The sequence below is a fragment of the Panicum hallii genome, chromosome 2, assembly GCF_002211085.1.
Source record: "Panicum hallii strain FIL2 chromosome 2, PHallii_v3.1, whole genome shotgun sequence".
NCBI lineage: Eukaryota > Viridiplantae > Streptophyta > Magnoliopsida > Poales > Poaceae > Panicum > Panicum hallii.
The window spans coordinates 57,472,515-57,498,384 of NC_038043.1; the positions used below are offsets into that span (position 1 = coordinate 57,472,515).

A 25,870-nucleotide genomic window follows, 5' to 3' on the forward strand; every position below is an offset into this window, starting at 1 on the left:
GTTCCCAAAGCTTTGGAGATGGGATGAGACAAATAATAAGTGGATTGAAAGGGAACGTGGCTTCAAAATTGGACGATTATACTATGTTAATCCGATAGAAGGGGAACGCTTCTATCTTCAAATGCTCTTAATGATCGTAAAAGGAGCAACAAGTTATGAGGATCTAAGAACATACAATGGAACTGTATATCAAACATTTAAAGAGGCTTGTGCAGCACGTGGTCTATTACAAGATGACGAAGAATGGTATAGAACATTCGACGAAGTAACAACTTGGGCTACATCTCTTCAATTGAGATATCTATTTACAACTATGTTATTATTTTGCAATTTACAAGATGAAAGAAGATTCTATGAAAAAAATTGGCGAAAAATGGTTGATGATATCGAATATCATTTAATTGCCAAATACAAACCCATTATTTACCAGCCCACAGAGTTAGAATTGCAAGAGAAATTATTACACGAACTACAAAAAATATTGTCAAGAAATGGAGGTAATATATGCACATACAAACTGCCACAAATATCAATAGAGTGTACAAATAATAATAATCAACTTATAGAAGAAGAACTAAAATATGATGTACACTCTTTAGAAATAGAAGCAAATAAATTATATTCTCAATTGAACAAAGACCAAAAAAATGCATTTCATAAAATAATTGACAATGTTCTAAGCAAAAAAATAGATTTCTTCTTTGTATGTGGCCACGGTGGAACTGGCAAAATATTTCTTTGGAATACTATCGTATCATTTCTAAGAGCACAAAGAAAAATAGTTTTGACAGTTGCATCATCAGGAATGGCTTCATTGTTACTTCCAAATGGGCACACCGCACATTCAAGATTCAAAATTCCGATAGATACTGATGAGCTATCGGTTTGTGAAATAAAACGAGGCACAAAATTAGCACAACTATTAGCACAAACATATCTTATTATATGGGATGAAGCATTAATAACTAATAGGCAATGCTTTGAAGCCTTTGATAGGTCACTAAGAGATATATTATCAGAAAAAGAATCAAAATTATAAGATATTCCCTTTGGAGGAAAGGTTGTCGTTCTTGGCGGGGATCCAAAGCAAATACTACCTGTTATTGAAAATGCATCTAAATCACAAATTATAAATGCATCAATATTCAAGTCATATCTTTGGAATCATATCAAAATACTATATTTACGTGAGAATATGCGCTTAAAAAATTGCAAACAAATACTTTTGAATATAATGAAACTCTTGATTTCAATGACTGGATACTAAGTATTGGAAACGGAACGAACGGAGTCACAAATGATATAGATGAAGATAGCTATTGCAAAATAGTGGAAATACCATCAGATCTATTGATAACCACAACTAACAATAAAATGAAAGTATAAGTTGAATCGACATATCCACATTTGCAAACAAAATTTAATGATCCGGAATATATTAAAGATAGAGCAATTCTTGCAACAACAAATGAAATAGTTGATGAAATAAATGAATATATCATGAGCTTTATACCAGGTTCAGAGAAAGAATATTTTAGCGCTGACAGTATATCAAACTGTACAGATACATGTAATGATGCTGATATACTTTATCCAATAGAATATTTAAATTCCTTAAATGCAAAAAATTTCCCAACTCATAGATTGAAACTCAGAATTGGTGTGCCTATAATGCTTTTGAGGAATCTAAACCAAAGTCTAGGCTTGTGTAATGGTACTCGACTAATAGTCACAAATCTAGGACAAAATGTTATTGAGGCTGTTATATTTACTGGTACACATACTGGTGACAAAATACTTATACCTAGAATAAATCTAACAACGCGAGGATCACAATGGCCTTTCACATTATGTAGACGATAGTTCCCAATTAAGGTTTGTTATTCAATGACTATAAATAAAAGTCAAGGACAAAGTTTGTCAAATGTTGGAGTCTATTTGAAACAACCAGTATTTACACATGGACAATTATATGTTGCTATATCAAGAGTGAAAGATAGAAAAGGATTAAAAATATTGATAGAAAACCCAGATGGATCATGTGGAACCAAAACTAAAAATATAGTATATAGAGAAATACTTAAAATTATCTAACTAGATATCCTTAAATTATACACATGCAAAACATAAATTCTATTATTTTACCAGACCTGAAGTATAAAAAATATATACTCAAAATATATAGTATATTACTCAAAATATATAGTATATTTGCAAGTATATTTTGCTAAAGGCGCGGCAACGCCGCGCTATTTTCATAATAATTGTCAAATTAGTACTTGACTTATACTTATTTCATAATAATTGAAATTTTTATCTCGCTATATGGGTATCAACTTCTACTACTCCTCTGTTATACTTTCTTTACAATGCATATGTTTACCTAGCTGTAATGTTCACATAATAGATCATGCCCTCTATCAAGACCTGTTTTAATTGTTAATCACAATTTAGAACTATCAGCACTCGAATGATGAAATATAAGCTTAATCTCTTTTCTATATTTTAGTGACATCTTTCATTATATTATTATTGCAGATGGAAATTACTCCAGTATCACAACTGCGTCCAGGAAGGCTAAATTATGGTTTACATGTGCGAATATCAAGAATGTGGGAGTTCAGAGGCACGAATGAACAAAACGACATCAAACATCTTGATCTTGTTCTCATAGATCAAAAGGTTCCTTATCACTAATATATTTTACATTTACATATTCTAGTTGATACACCGCAATGATTTATCACTAATATATTTTACAAATCTCTCAAAATTTTCAAACTACATCCATGTTCTACTAACTATTTTAGACTTCCCACCTTCATAGTTAATTTTTATATTAAATTAGGTGATTATTTACTATTTTACTTTAATTATTTATCTTTATATCTATTATTTATCTATGAATCATCTAATAATCTTTTTATATTCATACATAGGAAAGTTCAATCTATGTAGAGATTCCACCGGAGGCTATTGCTGATTTAAAACCACACCTACAAGAAAGAAAAATTGTTTACATGTCTAAAATAACAATTGAACCAGCTAAATTAGCATATAGAGTTGTTGACAATCCCTACATGGTCAAGCTCAACAAAAGAACGGTTGTGATTGAAGATAAAGATGAAGTTCCAGGTTTTCCTAAATATACTTTCTCACTAATTCCATTGGATAAGCTGGAGCAATACAAGAACAAGTCCGATCGTTTTATAGGTATATACTTTCTACCCTTTTAAATCATTATTTTTATCATCATTACTAAAATTACACTAATTTTATATTTGGTATAATTTTTTCTTTTATATATATATATATCCTACAGATGTCATTGCCAAGATCAGAGCAGTCACAAATGCAACAAAGGTTACTACAGCTTCAGGAGATCAGCAAATGAGAAGAGTTATACTCTTAGAAGATCTTAAGTACTCTCTCTATACTGTATATTTACAATAGTATACAAAAACATTTTGCCCATTATAACATACATTTCCATATTTTGCAAGGGGCAGTACGATTGAGTTGTCACTATCAGGGAAAAGAGCTTTGGAATTTGACGGAGAGCAAGTTATACATGTGGGTCAACATCATCATGTTATTGCAATATTTGTAGGAACCTTAGTGAAGCTCTACAAAGGTCACTATCCATTTCTGAGTGGAACTTCAGCATGTCGTTGGTACATCAACGAAAATGACATTGCCGAAATCAAGGATTTTCAGAAAAGGTAAGATACAAAAAATATATATTTATTTTTATTTAGCCATAAATAGTAGCTAAAATTCTGTAAAATGTTGATAGTTTGCCAAGTGATCCTATACCTGTCCAAAAGATGTATCTCCAAATTGATGCCGATGCAGCACAAAAATTTGAAGACAGAACCCTACAAGAGCTCAAGCATGTAGACCCTTTCCTTGACATGGTAATGTTTTAATTGACAAAAAAATTTGTTCAAACAAAGTTAAATATTGCATAAATAAAAATACTTCAGTTCTCTTACACTTTGATACAGGGACAAAGATATCAGTGCACAGCTACTATTATTGGAATCACAGAAAACCAAACATGGTGTTGTAGAGCTTGCAAGATCTGCAACTCAAGAATGATTCAAAAAGAAAATAATTATGAATGCGCAAAGGAAGGATGTCCATCTACACAATTTGAATGGAAGTAAGTTTATGATACAGCGAATAATTATCCTTGCACTGCTATCCATAGGTTATATATTATATAAATTTATTTTAAATGGACCTTCATTACCAGTTTATTCTTACTAACTTTTTGTTTGTGATCAGATCTAATAAAATATTATATTTTTTAATTCAGGTACAAAATACCATTTATTGCAAGTGATCACACCTATAAGCTAGAATTTATGTTCTTTGAGAAAAAAAGGAATGGAGCTTATAGGAAAAAGTGCATTGACTCTTATTAAGCAATATAAACCAAAGGAGATACCACCAGAGATATCAGCTTGGATAGGCTACAAATTTACTTTTATTGTAAGAGTGCTATCAAAAAAAGTGTTAACGCTGCTGATCCATCCTTTGAAGTGCTTATGATAATAGAAAGATTTGGAGAGGAGCCTATTATATCATTTACCAGCTCAAATGAAGGTGTCCTAGCAGAATCCTCCTCCTCTTTTATCATAGAATTCAAGGATTTACCATTGCTGATTTCAATTACTTCTAAAGACACAAAAGAACGAGTATGTAATATTCTTATACATTCAGTTGTAGTGTAACAAGATAAGCATATGACGTTCATTCTCCACAAAATATAAACTTTTCCTGAACTAAATCATTATTTTTTTCTAACATAGCTCACGGACTATTCACAGGTAGAAAACGTTAGAGAAACTCAAGATATGGAGATTGAACCATTTGGGTATGATTTATATATATTCCTTTTATTCAATATGTCCTGCATCTTGCTTGCAGTTCTGTCAATGACTATTATATTTGACTGATAAAACTCAGTAGTGGTGCTTGGCTTAGCCTCAACACTTATAGTTTAGAAGCATGAATTGAGGCCTCTTTGAACTGATTTTTTAGATCACAATATGAGCACAACAACTTTAGAATATAATTGGGGAAAATATGAACTGAACACTGTTGCATGTGTTCCTACTAAATCAATTTGTCCTGTCACATATTTTGTTGATTAGCTATCACCTCATTGTTTAGTGTTGCTGTACCCCCAACTCCTTTGACTGATAAAACTCAGTAGTGGTGCTTGGCTTAGCCTCAGCACTTATAATTCCGAAGCATAAATTTAAGCCTCTTTTAACTGATTTTTCAGATCACAATATGGGCACAACAACTTTACAATATAATTGGGGAAAATATAAACTGAATACTGTTGCATGTGTTCCTACTAAATCAATTTGCCCTATCACATATTTTGTAGATTAGCTATCACCTCATTGTTTAGTGTTGTTGTATCTCCAACTCCATAGCCTCTAAACCATCTTGAAACCATTGACCAGCTGCCTGGACTTAAAAGTGCACATAGAATTTTATTTGCCTACTCATATTACAAGGTTCAAGGATTTTCCTTAATAGTATATGGATTAGTAATTATTTTTCTATTGTGCAAAATTTAATAATTGAATTATATACATCTGTATATATGCAAACCTGTAACGGTACTGCGTTATGTGCTCCGCTTTTCTGAATAATTCTTAACTCCATACATTTCACTATTTATTTATCTGCACTTCAGCATTTGGGAAAAAGCTCAGAGCTCAAACAAAAGAAGCTTTGGAGAGCTAGACAATCATAACCAGGTAATACATACACTATTATTGTTGTATCAATAATCAATATCTTATAATTACTATATAACTTACAGAACTCTGTTTATCAGGAAATCAACGATAATAATGAAGATCCTTCAGAAGATAACAAAACCAAAAGGATGCGCTCACAAGAAAAAAGCAAAAATTGAAGTCTGATATAATTCAAGGAAGTAGCTATAGCAGGCCTTTTGACTAGTAGTTTAACCATATGGCATGTCTTTTGTTGTTGTGCGCCAACAATACCACTCTTTTGATGTATATATGCATGTGCATAGCTACATGATAAGACATGAGAAGCACTGATGTGCAACAACTGCTTTTGTTAATTATCTAATACTGTTATGATCTTTGGACTTGTGACTGATGATATTATGATGTTTCTCCGACGATCTATATATATATGCAGGTATATTTTGAAAAGAATATATACAATATTTGAAATATATACTCAAAATATATAGTATATTTGCAGGTATATTTTGCTAAAGGCGCGGCAACACCGTGCTATTTTCTAGTGCATCTGGAAACGAAACGCTCGTCGTCGATGCATAAAAATTCTTCTTTGTTGAGCACTTGATCACCGGGGCCGTCTTCTTATCCTATCCCTGTTTATTTGGAATCGGAACGAAACGAACAGGCAGCATGCATGCATGGACGAGAGTAGCTCCTGAGAAGCTGGATGAACGTAACAGGCAGCACGCACAGTGTGACATGACACGACAGAAAGCCTAGCTATTTTAAGCAAGATCCGATCCGATCCGATCCGATCCTTGCCTGCTGATTCGTGATTCCAATCATAGGTAGATACCACCGCTAGCTCGCATGCAGATACTACTGCAATAACAATGGCGATGATCCCATTCATTCATTCAGAAACTATACTCCAGAATCCAGATAGAAGAGGGTGGCCTGCCCCTGCAGTTTCAGACAGCAGCGGCGTACCCGGCCGGCCTTGTGGATGCCATGCCAGCGGCGCCACGCCAGGTGAACGCTGTACGGGCATTAACAAACGCTCCAGACTTGTTCAGAGCAACTTCTTTTGAAACAAGACAGAGCTCTGCCTCTGCCTGTATGCTTACTTGGAGGGGAGACAATCTAACCGGCCGCCCGCTGCTGTTTCTGCTGCTCTGTCCTATATATTGCCATTGCAGCTACTGGATCAGAATTCAGCATTGGATATGAGATGATGCGTCGCCATTGTTATTGCAGTCGAGTCAAATCTCATTGTCCACATGCGAGCTAGACGAGATCCATCCCGGAGACCTCACGATCGAGTAGTGGAGACAGCGTCACGACGCCCCCTTGCCTTGTCGTCCCAGCTGCCGCCCTCATCATCTCACCTCATGCCGATCAGAATCAGCTACATGACAGCACAGATATCCTGTCCCGAAATGCTGGGCTTTTTTATTCAGGCACATGGCCGTTCCTGGCCAAACACAGCCACCATAAACGTCTGGATCAGGAACGACCTGCTGTCCTTTTATACTACACCAGTAACTAAACCGAGCAAAATTACTAGAATTACTGAACAAATTTTCAGTAACCGGCAAGCTATTACTGAAAGTAACTTAGTAGATTTAGTTCAGTAATTTAATGATTATTTTTGCTAGGAACAGACACCTTAGATGGCTACGGGGAAAAGCAAAAAGAATAGTATGTGCCACCTGTTGTAAAATATGTGCTACCTTAGCTGCATTATATTTGTCCTGCTCAGAACTCATCAGTCATGAGCCTATATATAGCACATATACTTTTATCCATATTTTGATTTATGTCTAATAACTCCCCAGTAGTATTGATTAACAAGCTGAGATTGCAGAATGCCCCGATGCATGCCCAGTACCAGAGACCCCCCAGGGCAGGGCTTGAATAAAAAACAGACAGGATACCTGACCAGACAAGATGAATGAGTGGTTGCTAGCTAGTAATCGAACAGCAATTGCCCTCTGCCATGATGCAGCAGCAGCCTGCTGCTCTCTCTCACGCTCAACTTCTGAAGAAAGTGCATGAATAGGAAGGAACAGGACAAGCCGGTCACTAACAGGCCAGCTGCTAACACTACAAATCAGCCAAACTCGATGATATTTGTCATCGTATCTGTCCTTTCTCCTCGCAAAAAAGAATCTATTCCTATCTGCAATCATACTCAAAAGGCAACATGTCATGTATTACAAATCAACAACCCAAAGATTAAAGAAACCTTTAATTTGCACACAAGCCCAACCAACTAACCTACCTAGGATTATCGGAGTTGCCGCTGGCATAGTTGAACGGCTGATCGTACAAGCGAATAACTGATGTTTCTTAGTTGCGCCAAAATTGAGTGTACCTTCAAAGATTGGTGATTGCCTGCTAGTGAGCTGAGGACCCCGGAGATCTTATATACTACTCCTACGAGTTCAGATGGGTGATGAAGTTTGCTTGGCAGTTGGAGTTGCACACACAACAGTGCAGCAGGATGAACAAGAACAAACGCATGCCAGTGCCCGCCTGGGCCACACAACGATGGTCTTTGAGTACATGGACTGGCCGGACTTGGAGGGGGCTCCTATCTGGCTTCTATCATAGCAAAGATGGATTGGACCCATCCAACCTATCTTCCTCTCTCCATCGTCTTCCCCAGCGAGCTCCATCCCCACCACTTCCGCCGCCGCCCGCCTACCCCGCCCTTCCTAATCTAGCGGCCGTCTTTACCCCTGCCGCGAGTCACCGGCCACTGCGCCTGGCCGGCAGCGCTCCCGCGCCGTCGCCTCCGCCGCCGGACGAACCGCCATCGCCGCTGCCACCGACCTCTTTCTCTATAGCCGCCGCCCATTGGAGCTCCGCCCCCGGAAATCCAGAAATCCTAACCCGCCGACCTTGACCACCACCCCAACCGGCGGCGAGGTCGCCGCCGGCCGCTCCCCCCACCTTCCGCCCGCTCCTCCGGACTCGACTCCTCGGCGGCGCGGGAGCCAGCGGCAGCGCACGACGGAGAGGAGGAAGAGGAGAAGAGGGATAAGACTAACTCGTGCACGAATCTGGAAGTCAAGTAACTATCTAGCTACCGGAAGCCAGATAGGGCTGGCGGGACTTGGAGCACCACGTGTCGTCGGCGTGGAGACCAGCCGGCCCAACTAGCAAACGCAAAGCCAGGGCCGCGAGCAGGCCCAATTTGATCGAAGCCGTTGGTGAACTTGACGCTCTCCCGCGCACCGCCGGCGACACAACACCGGATCGAGCCATCAGGGTCCTTCACCGGCCGCTTGTCTTAGCCACCCATCGTTTCCAAATTCATAGTGCATTCATTTGTAAATCAAACACCTCAAGTGTAAGCCTAAAGGCTCAAGCACACCATCACATAACCATCAACGTCTGCATCTTTATGTTGCCAAAAGCATATATGATATATTTGGTTGCAAAATAACATAATTTTGATAAGTACATGAGCGGATAGTCAAGGTAGAGACCTCTCGAGCATCTAAAACAACAAAGACACTTACTACATATATGAGTATATATATATATATATATATATATATATATATCAAATTATTCACTCTTAGGCTTGTGAACATAGAAGTTAATTGGTACGGTAACTTTGGTCCGATCCGTACCAAAACATTGCTGCTCTTGTATGTGCGTTGGGCTTCGTATGAGCTCGACGTGATTTAATGTCCACCACCGGCACCTCCACCAAAACCACCACCACCTCCGGCACCAGCACCGAAACCGCTGCCTGCACCACCACCGCTACCAAAACCTCTGCCTGCTCCGCCACCCAAACCCACGCCAAAGCCACCTCCCTTGCCTCCTCCGAACCCACCACCCGCGCCTCCGCCTACTCCACCACCAAAACCACCACCTTTACCTCCTCCAAAGCCGGCACCACCGCCTCCACCAAGTCCCCCGCCAAAGCCTCCACCTTTGCCACCTCCGAAACCACCACCTTTGCCTCCTCCAAAACCACCGCCAGCTCCAAGACCCCCACCGGTACCACCTCCAAGCCCACCACCAGCACCTCCTCCCGCACCACCTCCTACGCCACCACCGAGTCCACCGCCTCCACCAGCACCACCTCCAAGGCCACCGCCACCTCCTCCCACGCCACCACCAGCACCACCTCCTCCGCCGGCACCTCCTCCCGCGCCACCTCCAAGCCCACCACCAGCACCTCCTCCTGCGCCACCTCCAAGACCACTACCAGCACCACCGCCAAGCCCGCGGCCTCCACCAACACCACCTCCAAGGCCACCGCCACCACCGGCACCTCCTCCCGCGCCACCTCCAAGACCACCTCCTCCGGAACCTCCTCCCACGCCACCTCCAAACCCACCACCAGCACCTCCTCCTACACCACCTCCAAGACCACTACCAGCACCACCGCCAAGTCCGACGCCTCCACCGGCACCTCCTCCCGCGCCACCTCCAAACCCACCACCGGCACCACCCCCACCGCCTACGCCACCACCCGCACCACCTCCAAAACCGCCTCCTCCGCCAGCACCACCTCCTATGCCACCGCCTAGTCCGCCTCCTCCGCCCGCGCCACCACCGGCACCACCTCCTGCTCCGCCGCCTCCACCAAAGCCGCCACCTTTTCCACCTCCGAAACCGCCTCCAAGCCCGCCACCATGACCAGCTCCACCACCAAAACCACCTCCAAGGCCAGCACCATGACCGATCCCTCCTCCTCCGTGACCGAGGCCAGCACCAAAGCCTCCTCTGGCTCCGCCTCCACCGCCCAGCAAGCCGTCCTTGTCCAAGGTGCGCGCCTCGGCAATGCCGGTGGTCACACCAAGAGAAAGAGCGACCACCACGGCCAGCGCGGCGAACCCCGCCGCCCACACGAACTTCGTCCCCATCGCTGCTAGCTAGCTAGTCCGATCCGACCAAGCTTAGCTAGGTTGGGTGCTGCTGCTCTGCGGCTGGAGACGGGTTTATATATATAGCAATTGCAGGTCTCGCGGAGCGGAGTAAAGGCGGTTGGTTGGTCGCTGGCTGCGGCGGCTCTCAGCTAGCTCTAGTCGCCAACCTATCTGCGATACAGCTAGCCGGCGAGCCTGATGAGGGCGACGAGGAGGCCTGGCCTCACGGCCGGCCGGCGGCGGTGACAGCGCGCAGCCGCCGCCGGAATTGGTCCGTCGATTTGACTGGGGTGTGAGGCGGTGGTAGTGTAGTGTTGCGGCCGGCGCGGGGGGACGGAGCACATGGCTTGGCAGCGCCGGTGGGCGGGGCCGGCGGCTGTATGTAGCTAGCATTTATGGCCACGCGCTCGCTGCTCGTCAGCTCAACCGACTGCGCGTACGTCGACTCGATCGATCAGGTGCATGCTAGAATTGCTAGCGATGAATATGGAGTCGCTCGCTTGGGGAATGAATTTTGGTTGCTCGGGTTGGCAGGCAGCCTGACGGTGACGGACCCCACCAGATTCCACTCCACTGTTCACCATTCATAAGGGCAGACACAATGTTACTCGAAACTGATCCATAAGCCTCCTAAAATGGTCCATATATATGGTGAGCTAGTTTTAAAAGCAGTTCATAAGACTGTCACAGTAAAGTCGTCCATAACACTGCTACCCATCCACAAAAGTAAAATATTATTTCTTTCTCTCACCTTTCTCCTCACCAGCCCCGGTTTGCGCGTACATATGAATGGGCAGCCGTCTCATGCAGATCCCATGTTAAAGACTACTACCTAACTAAACATTGCTGGCGACCTATTAGCTTACGGTGGTCTACTAGTATAAGGCCCACCTTAAGAACTGGTTAGACCATAAACATTGTCCTCGCCCTAACAACCTGCAATGCAATGCATTCCTGGTTGTCGCAGCAGCAGTATTAACCGGGACTGTTTGGAGGAGCTATATTAGCATTGAGCATTTATACATTTTTGAGTTTTAACTAAAGTTTAGCCTATCCCATTAACAACCCCGTTTGGATGAGCCAATGCTAAAGTTTAGCACTTTTATCCATTATCACTAGGATCCAAACGGGATCTTGATTTCTCGTAAATTTTGCTCCAGTCCCTAGTGTCTGTTTTCCAGCTTATCCTAACTACCCACCGGCTAACTTAACTGCCATCTTTTCTGCGCGTACCGGCTGTCCCCTCCGTCCATCAGCGATTACAACAAACAATTAACGAACTGCTAGCTATCCAGACACGATCCAGCATACCAATGGCACAAAGAAATGTGATCCTCCGCAGCAACAGGCTGCGTGCCAATTAATTGCACGAAAGCATAATACTGCGTCCTACAGGCGGAGGGCATTTATTCCCAGCACATGGACAAGTAGTTGTTGACACTCAACACCGATGGTGTCCAGCAGCACATGACACCTCCTAGCACAACCATAGTTAGTAGAATTTCATTTCATTGCCCAGGCAACAGCTGTGAAGCACAAAAGGTTCTCAAAGCTACGTTCCCAAGCACCAACAGAACAGTCTCATCCACGCGACATGTACATTGTTTTGTTTCGGAGACCGAAATCGAAATCAATCAATCACGGATCTCATTGTCGATTTTGATTTCCTCGCGTGTCATGGAACGAAGGAGGCTACTTCTAATTTCTTAAGGCCGTTTACATGTTGACAGTGCCACCAAACACTTGACCTGCATCCCCAAGAAGCCTGGGGAGGTCTAAAAGACTAGATCGCTGATGGGAGAAGCGTCACAAGAGCAAATTGGCACAAGATTCAACTGAACCCCTCTCTATTGCCTCATCATCGCCTTTTCTTCGTCCTCCTACCTGGAGCTGGGGTACAGTTCTGCTCGGTAATCATCTTTACCAGATTCACGAGGGACCGCAACCTATCCCAAACACTATAGCCATACAGAGTTTCCACGAGCAGCTGTTGGAACTCAAAGCCATGCTCCGAGACAGGATACTGCAAAACACCAGCGTCTGAATAGCAGAATCAAGTAAACTGTGCAAATCAGACTATTTGCTAGGGGAAGAAATAGACCTGGATAGGTTTTGGGATCATTGTTTTAATATACGGCCAGAATCTATCTTCTACCACAGACTTCACAAGGCAGCAAGCTCGCAAGCCCTCTACACCAGCAAATCTCCCAAATCCACTGTCTTTGACACCACCAAATGGCAATGACTGAAGCCAGAAACAGAAGTAAGTGTTAGCAGGATAACATAAAACAGGAAAACACAACACAGGCATGATGAACAATAGATGCTATAGGATAAGTGGGCCTAGAAATTTGCAAAAAGGCACAGCTTCTTATCGCCAGCGCCATGCATCAATTCTGAGTTTTAACTATTACAAAGGACAGACAGAACATAAACTATATAGTTACCTGACACATATAACTTGAAGCAAAATCATTGATTGCTGCTACACCACAGTGCAATTGGGACGCTATTTTGATGGCACGCTTCTGGTTGCCAGAAAAAACAGCACAACCAAGACCAAATTTTGAATCGTTTGCAAGTTTAATAGCCTCTTCATCAGAACTGAATTTCATGATTGGTAGAATTGGTCCAAATGCCTGTTGATCAGCAAAAGACAGCGTTAAGACTAATAGTATTATCACTGGTACTTAAGAAAATCATAGATCAACTCGAGCTTACCTCTTCTTGCATAATTTTCATTGTGTGATCAACATTCACCAGGACAGTTGGAGGGAAAAATTGATCAACCGCATCTTCACCAAGATTGCCAAAGCTCCCTCTGACGGCAATTTCGGCACCTTTGTCGAGAGCGTCATTAACAAGATTCTGAAGTTTCTCAGAGTGCTCTATCATACAGATTGCACCCATATCATATCTGCCTGATAAAGGGGGACCCTAAAAAGGTAACAAAGTGAAACAGAGGGGCACACAATAAGCACTATTGCAAAAGTATAAGTGTTAACGAAAAAAATTGAAATTAATGTATAGGCATCTAAGTATGTTTGCTGAACGCCCATGGAGTTATCTACTAAAACTGTTTAGGATAATCTATTTAATTAAGATAAGTTTTAACTGATAAATGTCAGAAAATTTGGTGTCATGGAACAGACAAGAACACAATATGGAACACGGGGTTACAAATATGAAAAGTATACTCAAGTCTCATGTTAGTGCACATATTTGCATTTCTTCGTAAGACAAATAACAGATAATAATACAGAATCGACAGCACAAGGTTGCCATCCTGTGAAGCAGCACAGGACTCAAAAAGGTAAGGCAATAAAAGTTGGCATATGGTTCGTGTACTTACAACGCATATAGATTTGATTATCTTCACTACTTGAGAAACAAAGGCGGAATAGATATCGCTGTGGACATAAAATCTTTCAGCACCAGCACAATTCTGCCCACTAGATTGCAGAGCAGCTCTAACGGCGACTTGAACAACCTGCAAACAGGAAAAGATGACAGTAGTTTCAGTACACTGCTGGGATTTGTTGAAGAAAATATGCTGTTCATGTCATAGGCAACATAAACTACCCTTACATTAGGTAAATCTACATCTTCACACACAATAAAGGAATCTTTGCCACCAAGCTCAAGAGTTACAGGTATTAGAGACTCTGATGCTTTTTGCATGATCTGTAACAAGCAGAAAACTTAAGGCTTTAGAACAGAGGAAATGACGGAGGGTAGAAACACTTAACAACAGAGATAAATGATTCCATTTTAATACAGGCACCTAAAACATCAGAAAAATATATGCTAGAAGATAGGTCCTGGCTACATATTCCATTTTAATACAGGCACCTAAAATATCAGAAAAGTATATGCTAGAAGATAGGTCCTGGCTACATAATTCCTATTAAAAATAGATGTATATTGTGCTGCAGACAGAATATCTAATATGCATGAAGTCCTTTTGCCTGTCACATTGTGGCAATCGGTCAAGGTCTATCTGGGCACTGAACCTAGTAGTAATTATAAAAAATCAATTGATTCAGCAAGCACGGAAGGTGTGTTCAGCAAGCACAGTTAGACAGAACCCCATGCCATATACTGAAAAAAATAAAGAATATGGATAGTTGCATTTGCTTAAGAAAACAGTCATTCCGATGTGAGTTATACCATCCTTCCAACGCCAGGTGATCCCACAAATATTATTTTGTCTACTGAAGATACAAGAGTTTGCCCTGTTTCAGCAAAACTTAAAACAAACAAAAATAGAGGCCAGGTAAGCAGTGTGCAGTTAGCAGATAAACTAAGAATATAAAAAACTGCACTCATACCCAGTTATTATGTGCACCAGATTCTCAGGTGCACCAACAGCTGAAAGAGCTGCTTGTATGATACGAAAATAAAAGCAGCCTGACCAAGTCGCGTGTTCAGAGACCTGTAAAAGGCCATTTTACCAATCAGAATAATCTGAATAATGTTTAATGTAATCAGAAATCAATACATTTCAGAGGCCTTCATATTATCGACATGCAGCAGAAAGGTGGATATAACAGTCTAGTAGTCTACATAAATTTAACTTAGAAAAACAAGGGGAAAAAGTTAATGTCACAACTTGCTGTAGTGTTGCCATGCTAACATTCTATCAGCACTCAGTGTAAATGAAAAGATCCATCCAAGAAAAGCTCAATAGAGAATTGTTCTACACTTATTTGAGAAGGGTGCTTTCTAGGAGCCAACATATGTTCAATATGCAATTTACTACTTTCTGGGGAATTGTATTAGGTTAACTAAAAAAATAACAGAAGATATAGCACAAAAATAATAGCCGTCAGCTTCAATGGTGGCACGTAATACACATAGATATCAAGATTACTTAATAAGAAAACTTTTACTAATTGATCTATGAATCTACGATGTGTCCATGGAAATGGTTTGTTAAAGAACAGATTAGGCAAGGTGATTTAAGGTGATTTAAGGGATCTCAACCTTTTAGCATTTACAAAAAGAAAAAAAACATTAGGTTCCATAGCTAGGGCCAAGCACCAGTCGGCAAGGCATGGTAATTGACCATTAACAAATGAATTATGCCCAAAGGATCAAAAGACTTGTTCTGGTGCTAGATCATGATGTTTACCTTTATAACTGCTGCATTACCAGAGAATACTGCAGCCAGCATTGGATTAAAAACATTATGGAAGGGATAATTCCAAGATACAATCGCACCAATCACTCCAAGAGGGTAAAATTCAACTTTTGCTCTCTTGTGCAGCATTGATCTCCCAGTTGATCTGAGCAGCATAAAAAGCAAGTAGTCAAACAATATACTTAAATTGGAGGCAGACAGTAAGAAAGGAAACCATTCCTAAACATAAAATGGTCTATGTCTCAAATCATAATGAAAGCTAAAAATGATTTATTGCTCGAACATAAACGGTGAAAGCAAAAGCAAACCTGGAGTAAACAATTACCATTTACTTATTAACAATCATCCATACAAGCACTTATTTACCTCTATCAGCAAGGATATAAGGTCCCAAGTTATTTTCCCATCATGTAGGAATAATTTTGAGGATTCTAACCTGTACTCAGGTTTTAACCACTTCTCACCCTCATCCAAAAGCCAGGTAATCTTCTCGCATGTGGTCATTATCTCACCTAATGAAGCATCAACCATAGTCTTTCCTGTGTCCCGAGATGATACCCTGCACGACATAAACAGAATTGAGCTTACTCTTCCAGATGTGAGGACGTCTGAGCAAGTGAAGAAAAGGCTGGGCCTTACTCGCATATGAGATCCTGATGTTCAAGTATATACTTGAGAAGGATACGAAGGAACTGGCGCCTTTGCTTGAAGCTGCTTTTTGCCCATATCTTTTGAGCTTTCCTGGCTTGTTCAACATGCTCCTTGACCTAATTAGTCGAAGAATTCGCCACAATCAAACCGAAATAGAGCCACATTAATGAGGTTCAAAATATTGCAAGAGCAGTACATAACAAGCTTTATTCATTTTGCCGGTCAGAGAAGAATATTTCAGGAAAAAAAACATCAAAAGGTCAATAACAGTAAGGCCTGCACCAAATGTCTAGTTTGGTTTGTACTCGAGAGACCTGACCTAAGCATACCAGGCCCGGAACATACCTCATCAGGAGTCAATGCAGGGAAATAGCCCAAGTATTTCATGGTTGCTGGTTCGTAGCATTGGACCTTGTCGGTCTGAGCTGCTTTGCCCTTTCTTGGTATCTGCAGCAGCGCATCAAGTTAGAATGCTGCTAGCAATTGATAAACAAAATGAGCCGAAAACGAAATGGTGCTCTGCGGACAGCTATCGCCGCGGGCACAACAGGACACCGAGCAGGAAGCAAATCACGGATACATTTGTAGAAGAAGAAGAAGCTCTGCCTAATGCTTTCTGAAACCTATTTCAACACGAATAAGACCCAAGCTTACTGCATTGAACCACTCTGAGCTTAAGATGTAACCCACATTAAGTTGCTTGTTCAAAACAGACTGAAACCGCATCTACAATTTGGCAGCAGTACTAGTAGAAGAGAGTCAGAGTGGATCATCGGTCGCTTCTCAGGCAAAGTCAACTGAATACAAGAGCAACAACTTAATAGTGTGGAGAAGCGCAGAGGGGGGAGGGACTTACGTAAATGAAGCTGTCCTCCTTGGCCAACACTGCGGCAAATGGGAACGAGTAAACCCTCAGAAAGCACTAAAAGATAGGATCTAACGGCATGAATCAATAAGATGGGGATGGGATAGAATGGGGCGGTACCGTCGGAAGCGTCGACGTCGATGGAAGGGACGGTGGGCGGGATGAGGAAGAGGAGCAGGCGGCAGAGCGCGTAGGCGGCGGCGAGCACGAGGAGCGGCCACCAGAACGCCATGGGCTGCCTTCCTTCCTAGGGTTCCGGCGCGCCGCGCTTGTTTTGTTAGGGAGGACGGCGGCGGCGAGATTGCATCGGAGAAAGATGAGGGAATCAGGGAATGGGATGGGATCGGATCGGATCGATTCGACAACACCATCGGGAGGGAGCACTTGGTTTGGGCCCCCAATAATACCAACGCATTGCGGGCCGTCCACCCACCCCAAGTGGGCCTTGGATCGCCATCCAACAAACTACGTACAAACCTAGCGAGTCCAGAATGAGCTAACTCGTGCCACTTGCTATCTTTGGCATCGATCATAATTCAACTCAGTTAGGAATGGAATGGAATAGAATAGGAACAGGGAATTATTAATAAAATAGTAATGTTTCCTGATAGATTCAGACCCTCTTTGCTTCAGGACGTTTCTACCTTTTTAATACAGGTAATTCAACTCAGCGGTTACAAAGAAAAAGCAATAAGCAAATTACAACGAATACGAAGGCAGTTTCTTTCACCCATCTAAACATTCACAAAAAAACCAAGTGTCCTGGCCTCATCCTCTAGAACCAAAAAAGCTTGGACTGGCTCCACCATCAGATTTGTGTGAGCCTGTTCTAGCATACTAGCAACAAACACAAAGAATTGAATCAGAATATAAAATGCTTAACTGGAATAAAGAAATGCTAAACCCAAAATGAATCTTTGCTGCAAATATTATTAAATTGATACCTCGGCACTACTTAAATGCCAGTTAAATATTATTAAACTACTTTGTCTCTGCACAAGAATGTGAACACGACCTCTAAAAGAGGTGATGTCAATGTGCGGTATTATCTGCGGTTTTTACACGGATGTGACATGGATAAAAATGGCCTGAGTAGGCTAGCTGCATAGTCTAACAACCACATGTTTGTTTTGTGTACAAATTAGAAGCACAGATATAAAGGTAGGAAAGTGTGAATTAAGTGTACCCATGCTCTTATGGTGTGTTTGCAATACAGAAAGAAGGAGGAACATGTCTAATGAAAGGAGCAACAGATGGGATCTAGTAGGAATGCTCCTATTCTGTCATAGTTCAGATCATGTTACAAAAACTGAACAATAGTTCCAAAGAACTTGCTTTTAGATCTAGTAGGAATGCTGCTATCTCTCTATGACATACTAAAAATTAGATGTTCAATAACGTTGCCTAAAAAAGTAAACTATTTTGCTTTTCCAGTGCCATATTATTGCCTAATTGAGAACCACATAACTGCCTAATTTAGCCCATATCGTATATGTACTCTCAAGATGACTGCACACATAGGATTTACTCCCATATGGTCAGATCAGGCTAAAGAACTAGGTTCTGTGTTAAATACCAGTGCTATACCAGTACTGATAGTTGATATTACCTAGTACTTTTAGGCAGCCAATGAAAATGAATTATAAAATTCGAAACTAAACATTGGCTATTGAAGTAAACTGTTTTGCCTAGTTCAGAACCATATTATTGCCTAATGAAGTACACTGTTTTGAACAATCCAGAACCATATTTGTTTCCTAATAACACTACTTTGCCAATCTAAAACTAGAACTTTGCCTAACTGAGAATTGTACTTTGCTAACAAAGAATAATATTGTTCCTAAATGAGAATATTACTTCTAATTTGTCACGTTTGCTCATGCATGGACATGAAGAAAAAAGTGAAAACCAAATAATCAGAGGAGCTAAGTAGCTTACCAACCTATACTAATCACACTAGGAAGTAGTCATATTATTTGACTGCACATATGACATGCCTATAAAATTTATAGGATGCACTTGCAAGATGTGATGCACTCCAATAAGTGTGAATGCCTAAAATATGAAGGAAAGTACACTGATCACAATTTCTTCATCTTGGTGTTGACGGAGCCTTCCAGAGAATATACTTTTATAAGCATAGAAAGGTGCTGTGCTTAGGTCCCCATAAACAACACCAAAGCTAGAAGTAATGAATTCATGAACCGCTGAAAATGCATAGCAGAACAGCTACCAGTACAAACTATTCTTGCAGCAGAGCGAATAATGGTGCATGAGTTCGAATGCAGTGCTCTAAATTATCAAAAACCATTCATCAATCATCATTAAACCGAAAAACGAATAAAGAAAATAATTCATATACATGCAGCTAATATAATTCTTAATGTAACACAGTGATAAATATGCATCAGTGATCCCCTATCCAAATCGTGAAAGCTGCAACGTTCCTGCTCCATTATGGTCGCCGCAACAAAACCAAAATGCCCAAACCAAATATGTAGCAGGGGATTTAACAAGAGTCGAAACTAGCCTCCAGAGATGAAGAATGAATCAGAGAAAAAAGGAGAGCAAATGACAGATGGAGATCTTCCATAGGCAGCGTGTAATCCCTGATCCCGGTGCGGATCCCACATTGAATCCCCTAAATCTCACCCCCGAAGGCATCCCCATCGCAACCCAGACACTGGGTGGGATCCGTCTGATTCAGACCCACTCCAACCAGCAAACTGTAGCATGAAGAAGAGGTGATTTGCGGCAATGAGAGGCGTCCCTTACCGTCAGGTGGAGGACGCCGGCTTGAGGCATCTGACCAGAGGACGCGCAACTCGGCTCTCCACCTCTGATCTGAAATCGCTGGATCTGAGAGCAATGCGGATGAATCGCTAAGGGAATGGATCTGATCTGCTGTACTGGGTCCGCATCGTGGAAAAGCAAAATACCAAATACCAAACCTTAACCCGCGGCTCTGCCTGAATCTGAATCTGAGAGAGAGGGGAGATCTCGCCAACAGTCAGTCATTATATATTTATTTATTGACGAGCGAGAATCCAGCATGGAATGGAAGGAAAGGTGCTGTTGATGTCAAATTAATGTAGCAAAATTAAGCCAGAATGCATGCCAAATGTGCGATCGATCCATCCACTGATAGGATGAGATATCATATTTTTGTTCGACGATAGATGAAACCCAACCGCAACCAACACGACCACCACCATATATCAAAGCCACCTGCAGACATAGTAGTACTTGTTGCTGCTAGTAATTACTACTACTACTACTAGCTACTGCGATGGCCTGCCTGTTGCTGTTGGCGTCTTGCGGGTGCGCCCACGGCCATCTTTATGGTTGGGGCTGATGCGTTCACACACGCCACTTCCGTCGCCGTCCGGGTGTGGAGTCTGCGAGCGAGCCAGCGAGAACTAACCATGGGGCCACGCGTCAGTGACCCAAAGTCAGAGAGGCTCACGTTTTTTTCTTACTGCACTGACTAGTAGGCTCCTGCCTGCCCTCGCTCTCGCTCTCGGCTACCCCACCTCGTCCACCCCAATTCCCAAACCGCGGCGGAACCATGACGGCGGCGACCTGGAGCGCCGTACATCGCGCAACGGGTTGCTGCGGCGGCGGAGGCAAGTGCCGGCAGGAAGCAGCGGCTTCTGCCAATGCAGCGAGCTCGAGGTCCCAGTATTTCAATTTCCCAGCAGCAGATGGGGAAGGGGCCGGATTTTCCATCCATTCTCCAACCATCAGATCCAGAACCACCTCAGCAGCAGCAGCCTCGGAACCCTGCCCAGATACAACCCCCAAGTCGGCAGGTGTTTATTCTGAGTGCTGGTATTTCTTAACGTTCTAGTTCCATGAGAGTTTTCTTTCCATCTTTGTTTAGCAGAGTGTTATAGCAGAAAAACAAAGGTTTTGCATGTGTTGATCAGCGCATTTTTCTTTTTTATTATTTAGGTAGGCGCTGTTGTCTTCCTCTGCTGTTTATGGAGGCTGCATCATTCTTGTCTGCTTCTATTCGTAGTTGATTTGCATGTTCGGTGCTAGCTAGGATGGAGGGCTTTGGGCAAGGGATGCAGCTGGCCTCTACTTGCACGCTGTTGATATGCATGGATTTGTGTTTAGTGATGGTGCGGATCTTAGCTGACTAGGTGCTGTTTGTCAGGCTAGGTTTCTGGTTGTGCCGTGCTCCTCTGTTGCAGGATTCAGCTTGAGTTAATTTTCCATATAGATTAAAAAAAGAGAGAGTCTCTGATAGAAAACGAGGAGTGGTTCTTCGGCAAATAGGCATTAAAGGAATAAAAGCAGGGGTGAGTCAACTAGTAGAAAAGGACCATATGAATCTATGCACTTATTCAGGCAATGCTATTTTGAACACATGATCCTGTTCTGTTCCTGCTATATGTGCACAAATAACAAATCGCGTAAATTATGTTTTTCTGATTCATAATCTAGAAATCTTGGTACCATCCAAAGTTATGAAACACGTATCCTTCCATTATAATGTTACATTGGCTGCTTTCGGGGTCATATGTTTCCCTGCCGAGGGTCAATCTTCTGGTGTAATTTTTCAATTATGTTCCATTTTTTACTCTATTTTGGACAAGAGTGACATTCTTCAATTATATTGATTGAACATTTTGATCTCATTGACTTTGCCTGCCAATAACTGAGCTTATAACGTTCTAATGACTGTTACTGAGCTCATGTTTTAATCAGGGATAGGGCCTAAAAGAACGACAATTTGCATCTGAGAGCAATTTCTTTTATTTATATTTATCAGTGTTGGTACTGTCGTTTTTTTTAGGAGTGATGGCAATGGCTAGGAATACATTTAGTTCCTGAGATGTTGATGTCAAATTAATGTCTATTTAATTATCACTGGCACATGAAGTTATTCCCCACAAATAGTTGTGGACTGCCTTCAGAAATGTGGCAAAAACAATGCTGTCGAGAGTTCAACTGGTTATATTTCATTTTAGCCTGGGAAGTATGGAAGCATCACAATTCCTGCATGTTTGAGGGGGCATAGCCGAACATCCAGGTGCTTCTTCAGACCGTGGCGAATGAGTGCACCCTTCGGTGCATGGCAGGGGTCACTAAACTCAAGGAGCTGCTAACTAGGTCGCTAACCCCAGCCTCTTAGGTCTGGAGGTCCTGGTCTTGTTGTGGTTTTGGTTTGTGGTGCGTTCTTAGATTGCTTGTTTCCTGTGTGTGAGTACGTTATGTGTGCTAAGGTTGGGAGCTTATCCTAACCTTTTGTACTTTTGTTTTTTTCATTTTCTCGTAATGAAATGACATGCAGTTCTCATGCGTCGTTCGAGAAAAAAAATCATTCTAGTTTTTTTTTGTGATAATTGAAGTGGTCCTATTTTGGCTGGACTTTGCCTTTGCAATGTTTTTGTGTGGGCAAATTTTAGTGCGGTGTATCAAGTATATGATATTTTGTAATTTAGTTACATACGAAGAGAGAAGAGGTCATTTTTTTGAAACTGTGTAGGTCTTTGTGCTTCTGAATTGAAAGGTTTCAGAAGTTTCATTTCTTCCTAGAAGAACACTGTTCAAGATATAGGAGTATTTCATTTGGAGTATGTTCTTAGGCAGTTGGGTTACAGACTTGATAAATAGCTAAGCTCCCTTCTCATATTACGTTTCTTTGTTATCAAACCACTATTTTAGGCTTGTAGGGAAGTTGCCCTAATGAAAATTGGGGGATATTGTGATGCTGTGAGATTTGGAAGTATTGTGCTGTCAATCCTCATGATAAAACTTGAAAGAAATGAAATTGTATGGATGGTGGCCGAAGAAGAGCCCTAAGGAAAAGAAACACAAGAAAATCTCCTATTCTTCACCTTTTAATTCGCATGTATTCAACGTTATTGTATATTTGCTCTGTGGTCTGGCTATGTAGTACACCTGGCCTATTTAGGTAAAATTTTATTGTACTTGGGTAATCGGCTTCAGAGGCCAATATTGTTGGTATCTCTTTGTCAGGCAGTAAGGTACCTATACAGCTATACTCTGTATACTCCATACATAGGATATTTTCTCTGTAGACTTTGTTTATGCTTGTTTCGCTGGAAATAAAGCAGGGGAGACCTTTTCTCTAAAAATAGTCTGTACATAGGTCATTGTTGAATAGTGGGGGACCCTCCAGCTTAATACATAAACAGCGACTTGCCTGTTTGTATGATTAATTAGGGAGACTTTCTTTGAAAGAAGTAGACCTTGATGTAAGGTTACCTGTTATCAAGGACCGATGACATGTGATCCTGCAACCTGGACAAGTCATTTCATCTATTTGGATATTATACACAGAAAATTATTTGTGTTTTATTTTACTAAGGAGAGTATTTAGGTGCTTTCTCCTATTAATTCTAATGTTCTTGACAATGCCCGATAATAGTGTCTGATAGAATTTCCGGTGCTGTTTACAGGATCCAATTCTATTGGTTTTCATTATACTCTGGTATCGTTATTGCTACTCCTCTGATAGAAAGTGCTTCTATTTCAATTTTGTGTTTCAAGCGTGCTTCACAGAATTACTGGTACAAAAGCTCATTGCACATTTCCCAGCTTTTTTACTTTCCATTTTTCTTGTTATTCTTGTTGCTGCCATAGGGTATAAAACCTTACTGAATGTACTGACTTGGCAACACAGAATTGGAGGATAGAGAAGAATTGGTTAAAGAATTTACAGAAACTTGAAATGCTTCTTCATTTTGTTGAGTCTTGCAATTGCAGATGGAATGAGCTTGGTGTGCTCTTATTATGCTGACAGCAGTGGTTTCTTCGTATTGACACTCATTAAGTGATTCAGATTTATTAGAAAACCTAAATTTTTTGCTTGTATAGTTCAGGTAGGTTGGCTTCTAATCCCTTTTCATTCATGCTTCTTTACCAGATTTCCCTTTTCTTTTTGGCATAGACTAAGTGTTCTCTCTGTAAATTCTGATGAAAAACTTAGGCGTGCTTTGCTGCGGTTATATATTTGTGCTGATAACATAATCATATAGGTCTCCGACAAGATTATCATGCCTGTTTCGTTTTCTGAATGGATTTTGTTTCATGTGCATTGCCATCTGGTTTTCCTTTTCCTGCGCAGTTTATTTTTCCACTTCTGGGGTTCAGGGCCAGGTGGGAGTTGGATGGCCTGATTCGGGCCAAAGCCAGCAGCACATCTTATATTTGGATTTAAGTGATTGGCTGACAAGGTATAGTCCTTTTTCATTCATCTCGGGCACATGTATTCCTTTAGGTTACCTGATGTATGGCATCAGTTAGATGCTAACTGCACGCAGCGCCTACATTTAATGCGCTAAGGCTATCCCCAGCAAGGCTCCCATCCGGCACCCCATCCAGGATTTGCCTACGATGTTGTACTGTAGACTCACCCAGCAGCATTCTCATCGGCCACCCCAAAAACCGAGCCCCCTCCTCCGATTCCCTTTTCCACACCTTCTCTCTCTTGCTCCCATCTCAACTGTCGCCCCTGCTGGCAGCACGACACCACGACACCGCCGGCAACACGCAGCCTGTGGGGGATCAGCGCCGGCGCGGGAAGCAACGTCCGCCTCGCGTCGGGAGGCGGCTGCGGCGTCCGACGGGGAAGCTGCTGGGAGCACGATGCGGAGAAGGATGCGGAACAGCTAGGCCCCACCTCGGTTCGTGCGGTGTTTCCCTATCGGGAGCCGGTAGCTGCTGGGGATAGCCTAACTGCAGGCAGTGCGCCTGCTTTTGATGCATGAAAGCTAACTGCATGTAGGAAGGTTAGAAAATGCATAGTATTTTCCTCTTCAGAGTTTCATTTCTTCCTATTGAATATTTGACATATCAGTTCATGTGTTGCAGGTTTTCTTTGCATTGAGGTTGGAAACAACGGAATATCTCAAAGAAGTGTATTAGATAAAGTACTGTTAAATGTTAATCTCCCATTTGCTTGTTGGTCGGTCTTCTTCTTTGTTGTAAGATTGTGTGTTATTTGTCCCAGGATAGCAGAAGGGATGGCCTAAAGATGAAATATGTTGTGCATATTGGAGGCGGTGTTTGTGTGTGGAGCCAGGTTGCTGTGGTCTTGGAGGAATCCTACTGTAGCTGGTGAACATGCATGTGGATAGTCTGTTGGAAGGCAGAGTTGCTAGCTATCCGCACAATACCTGTATATGGTTACAAACACCACCCCGTGAATCAGTTATCAAATACATGGACCTCAGTTGTACGTACGTACGTACACAGGAGTCTCATGTTTTCTTCTCCGGATCGGATACGTAACATACTACTACTCGATCCATAAGCTAACTACTCCTGTTCCTTGTACAACACGTACGTATGAGCAACGAACTCCAGTAGTATATTTACGCACAGTTGGAGGGCCGATCGATACGATCTCTTGTCGCCTCGCCGGCCACCACCTATTCCGTTCCGTACCATCAGTTTCCTCTTCTTCGTCCGCTGCGCCGGTAAGTCTACTTCTCTTCTTTATTGTTGTGACCTTCAGTTTCCTTTTTTTCACTTTCCCTTATTATTAGGACCTGTTTGCACAGGCTAATTAAGTTAGTTTGAGTATCAATTT

At 41.9% G+C, this 25,870-nt stretch overlaps 3 protein-coding genes, 1 long non-coding RNA gene and 1 pseudogene across 4 annotated transcripts; 2 read left to right on the top strand and 3 right to left on the bottom strand.

Annotated features, from left to right (window-relative positions):
- Window positions 1–2,981: 2,981 nt before the first annotated feature.
- On the top strand, window positions 2,982–6,096 carry LOC112882717 (annotated as a pseudogene).
- A 3,040-nt stretch (window positions 6,097–9,136) lies between these two features.
- Window positions 9,137–10,680, bottom strand: LOC112882159 (glycine-rich cell wall structural protein-like). Its single transcript, XM_025947146.1, has one exon. The coding sequence runs from the start codon at window positions 10,637–10,639 to the stop codon at window positions 9,446–9,448; it is 1,194 nt and encodes a 397-aa protein (XP_025802931.1). The 5' UTR covers window positions 10,640–10,680; the 3' UTR covers window positions 9,137–9,445.
- A 1,440-nt stretch (window positions 10,681–12,120) lies between these two features.
- LOC112882374 (aldehyde dehydrogenase 22A1) lies at window positions 12,121–17,649 on the bottom strand. Its single transcript, XM_025947419.1, has 14 exons — window positions 17,422–17,649; window positions 17,293–17,321; window positions 16,782–16,883; window positions 16,425–16,552; window positions 16,222–16,344; window positions 15,777–15,930; window positions 14,974–15,077; window positions 14,813–14,891; window positions 14,231–14,326; window positions 13,995–14,132; window positions 13,364–13,579; window positions 13,090–13,281; window positions 12,744–12,887; window positions 12,121–12,665 (listed from the first exon to the last, which is right to left on the bottom strand). Exons 1-14 carry the CDS (start codon window positions 17,531–17,533, stop codon window positions 12,501–12,503), a joined length of 1,782 nt encoding a protein of 593 aa, XP_025803204.1. The 5' UTR covers window positions 17,534–17,649; the 3' UTR covers window positions 12,121–12,500.
- Window positions 17,650–17,860: 211 nt separating this feature from the next.
- LOC112882680 lies at window positions 17,861–20,530 on the bottom strand. The gene is made up of 2 exons (XR_003226694.1): window positions 20,077–20,530; window positions 17,861–18,138 (listed from the first exon to the last, which is right to left on the bottom strand). It is a non-coding gene; the product is annotated as an uncharacterized LOC112882680 (long non-coding RNA).
- A 274-nt stretch (window positions 20,531–20,804) lies between these two features.
- On the top strand, window positions 20,805–25,551 carry LOC112880352. The gene is made up of 5 exons (XM_025944929.1): window positions 20,805–21,113; window positions 23,736–23,846; window positions 24,430–24,512; window positions 25,150–25,208; window positions 25,289–25,551. Exons 1-4 carry the CDS (start codon window positions 20,961–20,963, stop codon window positions 25,163–25,165), a joined length of 363 nt encoding a protein of 120 aa, XP_025800714.1. The 5' UTR covers window positions 20,805–20,960; the 3' UTR covers window positions 25,166–25,208; window positions 25,289–25,551.
- The last annotated feature ends 319 nt before the right edge of the window (window positions 25,552–25,870 follow it).

Coding starts and splice junctions, on each gene's coding strand:
- LOC112882159 (XM_025947146.1), bottom strand. CDS start 10,639: ATGGGGACGAAGTTCGTGTGGGCGGCGGGGTTCGCCGCGCTGGCCGTG.
- LOC112882374 (XM_025947419.1), bottom strand. CDS start 17,533: ATGGCGTTCTGGTGGCCGCTCCTCGTGCTCGCCGCCGCCTACGCGCTC. Junction 16,345..16,424: donor CATCAGGATCTCATATGCGA/GTAAGGCCCAGC, acceptor TATGTCGTGCAG/GGTATCATCTCGGGACACAG. Junction 12,888..13,089: donor CTTCAAGTTATATGTGTCAG/GTAACTATATAG, acceptor TTCTGGCTTCAG/TCATTGCCATTTGGTGGTGT.
- LOC112880352 (XM_025944929.1), top strand. CDS start 20,961: ATGCAGCGAGCTCGAGGTCCCAGTATTTCAATTTCCCAGCAGCAGATG. Junction 21,114..23,735: donor TACAACCCCCAAGTCGGCAG/GTGTTTATTCTG, acceptor TGCTGTTTACAG/GATCCAATTCTATTGGTTTT. Junction 23,847..24,429: donor CGTGCTTCACAGAATTACTG/GTACAAAAGCTC, acceptor TCTGGGGTTCAG/GGCCAGGTGGGAGTTGGATG.